The following is an 8,674-nucleotide window of genomic DNA, read 5'->3' as shown; positions in this document are numbered from 1 at the left end:
ACCCAGCTTGTAGTTGTGTTTATATTTGTAAATTTCAGTTTCGCCCTATTCACCCCCCCTCTAGGCGACTATCACAAGCGTCCACGCGGGTGAGGGAAGCGAGCGGCCCCAAGAGAGCACCTGTCCCGTCCTCGGTCCCGCGCGGCCAACCTCCTCTAAGAAGGCCCTGGTCCTCCCTTTTATAGTCATAAGGAGAGGATCCAGGTGTACAATGGGGGGTGTAGCAGAGTGCTACGTGTCTAGCGGAGAGAGAGCTAGCGCCCTAGGTACATGCCAATGTGGCAGCCGGAGAGGTCTTGGCACCTTGCTGGCGTGATGTCGTGGCTGTCGGAGGTGCGACGGAGCCTGGCGGAGGGACAACTGTTGGAGCGGTCGAGTCCTTGCTGACGTCGCCCTGCTTCCGTAAGAGAGCTGGGGACCGCCGTCGTCACAGAGCTTGTGGAGCGCCATCATTGCCCATCCGGCTGAGCTGGTCGGATGGGACGCCGGTCTTGTTCTCCGTGACCCGAGTCGATTCGGGGTAGGATGATGATGGCGCTCCCTGTTGACGTGGCGGGTCTGTGCCCTAGGCAGGGTGACGTGGGGGCTCCTCTGAAGTCGAGGTTGAGTCTGTCTTCTGTTGCCGAGGCCGAGTCCGAGCCATGGGGTCGGGCGAGGCGGAGGTCGTTCGGCCGAGGCCAGGGCGGAGTCCGAGCCCTGGGGTCGGGCGAGGCGGAGTTTCGTCGTCTTCCGGGTCTTAGCCCGAGTCCGAGCCCTGGGGTCGGGCGGAGCGGAGTTCGCCGTCTTCCGGGTCTTAGCCCGAGTCCGAGCCCTGGGGTCGGGCGGAGCGGAGTTCGCCGTCTTCCGGGTCTTAGCCCGAGTCCGAGCCCTGGGGTCGGGCGGAGCGGAGTTCGCCGTCTTCCGGGTCTTTAGCCCGAGTCCGAGCCCTGGGGTCGGGCGGAGCGGAGTTCGCCGTCTTCCGGGTCTTTAGCCCGAGTCCGAGCCCTGGGGTCGGGCGGAGCGGAGTTCGCCGTGGCGCCTTTGGCAAGGCCTGACTGCCTGTCAGACTCACTCTGTCGAGTGGCACCGCAGTCGGAGTGGCGCAGGCGGCGCTGTCCTTCTGTCAGACTGGTTAGTGGAGCGGTGGAGTGACGGCGGTCACTTCGGCTCTGCCGGGGGGGGGGGGGGGGGGGGGCGTGTCAGGATAAAGGTGTCAGGCCACCTTTGCGTTAAATGCTCCTGCAACTTGATCAGTCGGTGTGGCGATTTAGTCAGGGTTGCTTCTGAGCGAAGCCAAGGCCTCGGGCGAGCCGGTGATGTGTCCGCCGTAAAAAGGGGGGCCTCGGGCGAGACGGAAGTCTCTCGAGGTCGGCTGTCCTTGGCCGAGGCTAGGCTCGGGTGAAGCGTGATCGAGTCACTCGTGTGGACTGATCTCTGACTTAATCGTACCCATCAGGCCTTTGCAGCTTTATGCTGATGGGGGTTACCAGCTGAAAATTAGGCGTCTTGAGGGTACCCCTAATTATGGTCCCCGACAAATAGGTTGATGATTTAAATTTTGGGATGGAGAAAGAGTACTATTTTTATTCAATAGGTTGATGATTTAAGGCCTTGTTCGGATCTTTCTGGCTTATTGTTTGTTAGTGGCTAATAATCTGTCAGCAAATAATTAACTAGCAAAAATTAGCCAGGATATATTTAGAGACTTAACTAATAGAAGTCTTTTCTCTTTATACGATCTATTAGCAAGATTAAATGGTTAATGAGTAATCAGTTTGTGAGCCCACTAAGGACATGTTCGGTTCTACCCCAATCCATATGGATTGAGGGGGATTGAGGGGGATTCAATCCCTAGTAAATCAAAATCCCCTTCAATCCGTATCAATCCCCTCCAATCCATATGGATTGAAAATAACCGAACAAGCCCTAAATAATAATAGCCAATTTATTAGCCTAACTGTTTGGAGGTTAAGGTGTTAAAATTAGCTGGTAAATTGTTTGCCACAACATCCAAACAGGCCATAAAACTTGCTATACACAGTATTTTTTTTTCTTTTTCGAATATCACTACTTGGCCTTCGCGTACATACCGTACCGATATATCGTCTGTAATAATAATGATAATAAGAGCTAGCTTAGAAACTATATTTTATCAAAAAATTCTTATTTTTCCAAAGAAAAATAAACTAATTTTTATTGAGAAAATAGAAATCCGTTACTAAAATAGTTTCCTGAACTGGCTCTAAAAAGAAAATCACGCCGCCAGGCTTTCGCGCGGAGCGAAGAGCAGACGCATCATCAGCCCGGAAAGGAGCAGACCACAAAAGGCGCGAGCACCTCCGGCCCGAAGCGAGTCCGAGTCACACGGGAGTACGGGACACGGCTGCTTGCCTGCGCCCCTTGGTCCTTTCCCCGCTTGCCTTTGCCTTTTTCGGGTGGGCTCCTCCCCTCCACCCCCCTCTCTCTCTCTCTCTCTCTCATGGCCCGCCCCAGGAAGGCGAAACCGCCGCCGCCGCCGCCTAGGGCGGCGGCGCCGTCCATCGCCGAGGCGCTGCTGATGGCCACGATCTGCATGGTGGGTCTGCCCGTGGAGGTGCGGGTCCGCGACGGATCCACCTACTCCGGCGTCCTCCACACCGCCTGCGTCGATGCCGGTTACGGTGAGCTGTCCGTTCTTCCCTCTCCTCCCGCCGCCTCTCTTAGAAGCTCGCCCTCGCTGGGGTTGCCCTGCGGGGATTGGAGATCGCGGGAATGCCGTTCGGGACGTGATCCAACAGCGGGTGGAGTCGGGCGGTGGGTGCTGCCGGGCTTACTGGTGTCCACAGCCCACCCCGCCCCACGTTTTCCTGCGCATCCGTTTGATCTGCTCGCTGGACGGGTGGCTGTGGTCGCTTGGAGCCCGCGGGAATCAGGATGTTTGTTTTGTCGGTGCGTTGGGATGGATTTGGAGGCGGGTGGTAGAGATCGCGGGGTTTGCTCCATTTTTGTGTTACAGCTATTCGCGGCCAAGATCTCGCCCGTTTCGTCTTGGTCGAGGTGGTTGATTTTGCGGTGTCGTGGAAACCACTGATTGGGCTCAAGGTAAGGTATGTATTATGGGGATGACGCATTGCGGAATTCCGAGATCATAAGGAGGGCTCATAGAAATTTCTACAATGTATGTAAATACAGCATGTGATAGTTTCCTGCCTGACATTTATTCCTGGGTTGTCCTATACATTTCGAGTTGAAGCTCCAGCTATTTGAAGATGAAATGTCGTCTTTCTGTTGGAAAAAAACATTGCATTGATGACTTCATGTTGAGCAGGTGTCGTGCTAAAGAAAGCAAAGAAGATTGCAAACGGAAAGGGAGATGCGAATCTGTCGCTGGGATCGTTTGTGGACACTCTTGTTGTTCATCCAGATGACCTTGTTCAAGTGATTGCTAAGGTAGGCTAAATTAAGTTCCATGCTACGAGGCATTGTCTTTTAGTGGTGTTCATGATAGCCGTTCTCTTTCTGTAGGGCCTTTCACTCCCCGTTAAAGGTGTTTGTAAACCTCTTGACTCCAACGTGGTGGCTTCCAATGGGTCCTTGAAGCGTCAAAATTCACATGCAAATGACCCCAAAATGTCTAAACCTGAAAATATATCTCCACTTATGTATGTTCTCGATTCTATTCATGCATACTGTTTAGTATTGTTCCATACATATCGCTTTTGGATTGCATGTATGCATCCTACTTGGCCCCAATGTAAATGGGAATTTGATTTTTTTCACATGTGGATCCAAGCAGGAGATATCAATCAATCTCTTTAACTCTATAATTTCTTCCTTCTATCCATTGTTGAACAATCGATACTGTTTTTGTCACAGGCAAACTGAGAAATGCACCTCTGTGGGCCAGGGGAAAAATACTTCTGTTAAGAAAAATGGTCAAAGTATGAACCCCTTTTGTTTCTTTTATTACCAACAACACAGTACTTTTCCCTTCTGCCCCGTTGTATTAAATGTGCTCATTTACTCAGATAGTGGTAGCGCTACAAGTTTAAGTTCTTCTACCGGACTTATGGGGCCATGTTTCTCCATGAATGGGGTTTCTGGATCAGCAACTATGGTGCCTAAAGTTGATGCTGCTACAAGTTCAGCTATAGCTGCGCCCTTGGTAGCTTCAGATGTTAAACCCTCTCAGCCGGTCAGTAATTCAGCTACCAAGATGATTATGTCAAGCAAATCCACTGCTAAGGTGAGCTCATTTGATATTGGACTGTGACAGTTATGTAGTGATCTGAATTCTCACCTATTAGTGCTTGCTGATTTTATCTTCTGTTTTGAGTTTCGACCATGCCTGTACGGCCTATACAGAATTCTTGATTATTAATGTCGGTTGTTTTAAGGATGCTATTTTTTTTTCTATGTTAATTGAGCAATTGTACATTATTTCAGGAATTTAAACTCAATCCTTGTGCAAGGGTTTTCTCTCCATCTTTTGCAAGTTCTAGGCAAGTACTTGCAGCTATGGCCCCTGTTGACACATACTACATTTCACACTCTGCCCCTGAAGTACCAATGGGCGTACCTGTATATGAGTCAAAGTCTGTGCCTGGCGTTTCACCTCTAACCAACAAGGTTCATTGTAGTAACCTGTCTCCTGCAAACTATGCCATTTCACCTCAATATGTTCAGTCAGTAAGTACCTTGATCTATTCTTATGTACTTTTGATTGTTTTAATTGTTTCACCCTTCATTGGATAATACTATATTATACCCTTGATAATAAAAAGGGAAATATTGGATAGCAACCTGTAACATGCTTCCCATATTTCAAGTTGATAACTTGCTGTGCATGGGTTACTCCATTATTATTTTTTCTATATTTGAGCTCCTGTACTTACTCCTATGGTCTTAGCAATTGAGCTATGCAAGCCATTCTTACCTTTTTGCTGCCTACTTTATTTTTTTTATATTGACTTGGATGAAAATATTAGACTTTTAAACTGATTGTTTGCGTCAATTTACAGATTATCAACTGTAGTTTCATTCTGATGCAAGAAAAAATCATATCTTTTTACTCCAAACTGAAAAACCTAGGTCACATGTAGGTAAGGTTCAAGAAAGCGCTAAGCGCTGAGCGCGCGCTAGGGTGGTGAAAAAGCTTAAGCGCGATTAATCGTGCTTAAGCGTTTTTGTTAAAAAGAGAAAAAAAGACATGATATTGGGCCACCCTGCAGCAGCCCTTAACCCCTCCTCCTCTCTTCATGGGTCTGCAGCCCACTAAGCCCATATGCCAGGAGGCCCAACACAAAACCCCTCTCCCGTGATGACCTAATAGGCTAGTACTCTGCTGCCTCCTTCCACGTCCCGCGCCGCCACCCTGTGCTCTCCACCTCCCTCTCCCGAAGCCTATCCTCCCCCATGTCGTACGCTCTCCGGCTCCCTCTCCCGAAGCCTCTCCTCCCTCGTGCGATCTTCACCGCGAAGCCGCTCCGCCTCTCTCTCTCTCACCAATCTGCTGCCTGCAGCCATCGTCGCTCCGTCCGCTCTCTCTCTCTACCTCTCTCTTGAAGTCTCTCATCTTCTCTCTCGTCGATCCGTCGATTTGCTGCCTGCTGGATTGACGCCGGAGGTGTTCCTCATCTTCTCTCCCTCCTCTTCTCCCTTAAACATGCCGGATGGGCACGATTAAGCAGGGCCAGCGCTTAATTGCCCGCTTAGTAGGTAAGCGATGCGTTGATCCTCTGCTCAGCGCTTAACCGCGCCTAATCGCACGCCTAATCGCGCTTTCTTGAACCTTGCATGTAGGTCACATGTAGATGTGTCTGTTATGTTTGAAATCTTCTTTTAACAACTTATCTTTTTATGTTCTGTTACTGTACTTTGTGCAAGCATATGCAAATACACTTAAATTTGGCCTTGCTTGCTGCATCTATCATGAATGTCTAATTATAATATTACCATGCTTATGAATTCTTATACTGCTTACCTTTTGGGTCATAGATCGTGGGGCATAATACATCCAGACTAGACCCAGCTAGAGTAGGCACACCATACCATCCCATGCAGGTGGGGGCAACCTACACTACCCCTAGTCCTCAGCCTGTAAGTCTAAATTTGCTTGTCCTTGTACATAAAGCTATGTTCATTTGTGTCCTAGTAAACAAATTTTGTTTGTGATGACATGATAGGCAATGACTGGGAAGTTCAGTCCTGTTGTTTATGTTCACCCAGTTCCTCAGGTGAGTGATTCACAATTATTATTTGCCTTGAGACTTAAAGTGGATAATATCAAGAATAGGGCAATGCAGAGAATTGTTCACTATTATATTTATATATAAAACCTAGACTTTGGGTAAAGTATTTTAGCTTTACACTCCAGCAACTGTGGGTGTTCTTCACATGCGATTGACCTTTGCTGCCAATCCTGATGTTGCACCAATTATTTTACATATCAAGTTAGTTTGTTAACTGGAATGAACTGTTTTCTTTTGGAATGTTTTTTTTTTCTGTCATGGTTGATCTGTTAGCCTGTTTAATCTTATCTCTGGCAAGTAACCAACCATGCTCCATAGATATGAAATTTAGTCTAAATGTAAGTTAACATATATTTTTCCCTTCCTCCTCTTGGCTCATGTATTCTTGGTTCCCATTGAAGGATCCATTGCATGGAACACCCTCTGGTTTTCAAGGATGGCCTCGCCCTGTGCTTTTGAATTCATATCAAGCTAGCATGCAGAAGTTCCAAGGTAACAGGCCGAAATCATGGTTTTGGCTACTGTAGATATGATATTGCATGTTCAGCTTAAATTTCTTTTTCTCGAATGGGACATGCTTATTTTGGACTAAACTGACCATGAAAGTACCTGCGAAATCTTCCCTCTAGGCAACACCCCGGTGTATTTGGCCCCTCCAATCATGGCAACTGGGAACCTGCCATTGGTGGTACCAAGCCCTGCACCACTTGTGCAGCCGTTCCAGGCCATTCATCCCATCATGGTTCCTGCTGCAAGCAGCGTGGTCCCAGGAAAATACATGTGAACTTGTCATACCAATGACAATCTCCTTCTGTTGGAAGAGTCCTGGCTTTCCAGTTACCCCTTTGGTTTGGGGTATACGTCTGAAAGGACTCCGCGATTTTGCCTGGTCTGTTGATTCACTTGTCAGTTGCTGGTCTGTGTCCGTATTTTAGTTGGAAGGGCTTTGCAACTTCGTCATTCTTCATGCTCTGTGTGGGTTTTCGAAATATTCTTTTTAGAGGGGGGAGGCATGGTGCAGTAAAATGAAATAGAGAGAAATTGCAGCAATTCTTTGTTATCTTAGCAACACCTTTTCTTCTTCCGAGAGCACTATGTACAAGGTGACATTATAAAAGATTAAGATAGTGAAGGCCTTATTTTCGCGAGGCTAATGTACATTCATCTTGCAAGTGTTGCAACTTTTTTGAAGTTTGTTTAAGTAAAAAAAGACATGAAGTTTGTTTCGACAGTATTATTTCTCTTATAGATCGAAATTGTTTTATGGCAGCCATAAGAAGTCATTTAGGACAAGGTTATTAAAACGTTAAAACGTTGTGAACCAATTTTTCAACGTTTTAACGAACGTTGAAACGTCTTTTCAGACTTGATATAGACTTTCAAATATAGAATAAGTTCATACATAAGTTGAGTTCACAACCCAAATAGCATTAGCATAAAAAGAAACAGACAATGCACATAGCCATAACTGAAAAAGCTTAACTGAGCAATCCACATAGCATTCAACTATTGTAGGGAGAAGAATACAACTTTCACCCATTCCTATAACCAGAATAATGTTAATATATCATAAAAAAAAGCGAAACTAGTCTGATAGTGTACAATTCCCTCAATTTTTTTCCTCCCATGAAAAAAACAGTTTATAGCCGTTTTACATAGCCCTTCAGCGTCTTACGGAAGGTACCATCCAGGCATCCAGCCCTTTTAGAGAAGTATATAAAAAATATAGATTGCTCAACAGAAGTGAGGCAGAGCAGCGCAGTGACAGGTGAGGCTTGCGCACTGACGTCTTGCTCAACACTGGGCACTGGCGGCTTGCGCAGAGCAGCACAGTGGGTAGCGGCTACTGGCTGGGAGCAGCGTAGTGAGGCAGAGCAGCGCAGAGGTGAGATAGAGGCGCAGAGCACTGGACTTTGGAGCGGCGGCGGCGCACTGGACTTTGGACTGTGGGCGGAGGGAAGAGGGAGGAGGGGGGCCGGCGGCTCTGGACGACGGTAGCGGATGAGGATGCGCACGACGGTAGCGGTTGAGGATGGGTGGTGGCTTAGAATTTAGGGTTTGAAGATGGCTAAAGGCCCGGGAAGGCCCATTAACATCTAGATCGTCTATAGAACGCCTAAAACACTATAAAACGTGTTTCAGACGCTCACAAGACGCTTAAACGTCCAAAACAGACGTTCTAGACCATTTTCTTAAAACGTGCGGACGTTTTAGTCCCTAATCACGTTTTACCGCTTAAACGACACTTAAACATCGTTTAAGCGACGTTTTAATAACAGTGATTTAGGACAACATAGTCAAACCTTAAAGACCAGATTTAAACTGTTTATTTGTAAACATGCAAGTTATGTGTAGAATTGTATTGAAAATGCTTGCAGAATCCCAGAAGAATTTTAAGGAAGAAATTATTGATTAAAATGTATGCATCGAGGATTGAGTTAAATATATTTGTTCGACCAGAGGTA

At 47.1% G+C, this 8,674-nt stretch overlaps 1 protein-coding gene across 2 annotated transcripts; it reads left to right on the top strand.

The window, feature by feature from the left end:
- The first annotated feature begins 2,269 nt into the window (after positions 1-2,269).
- Positions 2,270-7,440, top strand: LOC100192981 (uncharacterized). 2 transcript variants are annotated; one of them, NM_001138154.1, is made up of 10 exons: positions 2,343-2,639; positions 3,287-3,408; positions 3,484-3,620; positions 3,835-3,899; positions 3,987-4,204; positions 4,405-4,647; positions 5,956-6,057; positions 6,144-6,194; positions 6,611-6,701; positions 6,839-7,366. In NM_001138154.1, exons 1-10 carry the CDS (start codon positions 2,459-2,461, stop codon positions 6,991-6,993), a joined length of 1,365 nt encoding a protein of 454 aa, NP_001131626.1. In that variant the 5' UTR covers positions 2,343-2,458; the 3' UTR covers positions 6,994-7,366. The 2 variants fall into 2 exon arrangements, with proteins under 2 accessions (XP_008667118.1, NP_001131626.1); XM_008668896.4 differs by lacking the exons at positions 5,956-6,057; positions 6,144-6,194 and having other exon boundaries at positions 2,270-2,639; positions 6,839-7,440.
- The last annotated feature ends 1,234 nt before the right edge of the window (positions 7,441-8,674 follow it).

The sequence above is a fragment of the Zea mays genome, chromosome 2 (genome assembly GCF_902167145.1).
Source record: "Zea mays cultivar B73 chromosome 2, Zm-B73-REFERENCE-NAM-5.0, whole genome shotgun sequence".
Classification (NCBI taxonomy): domain Eukaryota; kingdom Viridiplantae; phylum Streptophyta; class Magnoliopsida; order Poales; family Poaceae; genus Zea; species Zea mays.
This window is presented reverse-complemented; position numbering and strand designations above follow the sequence as displayed.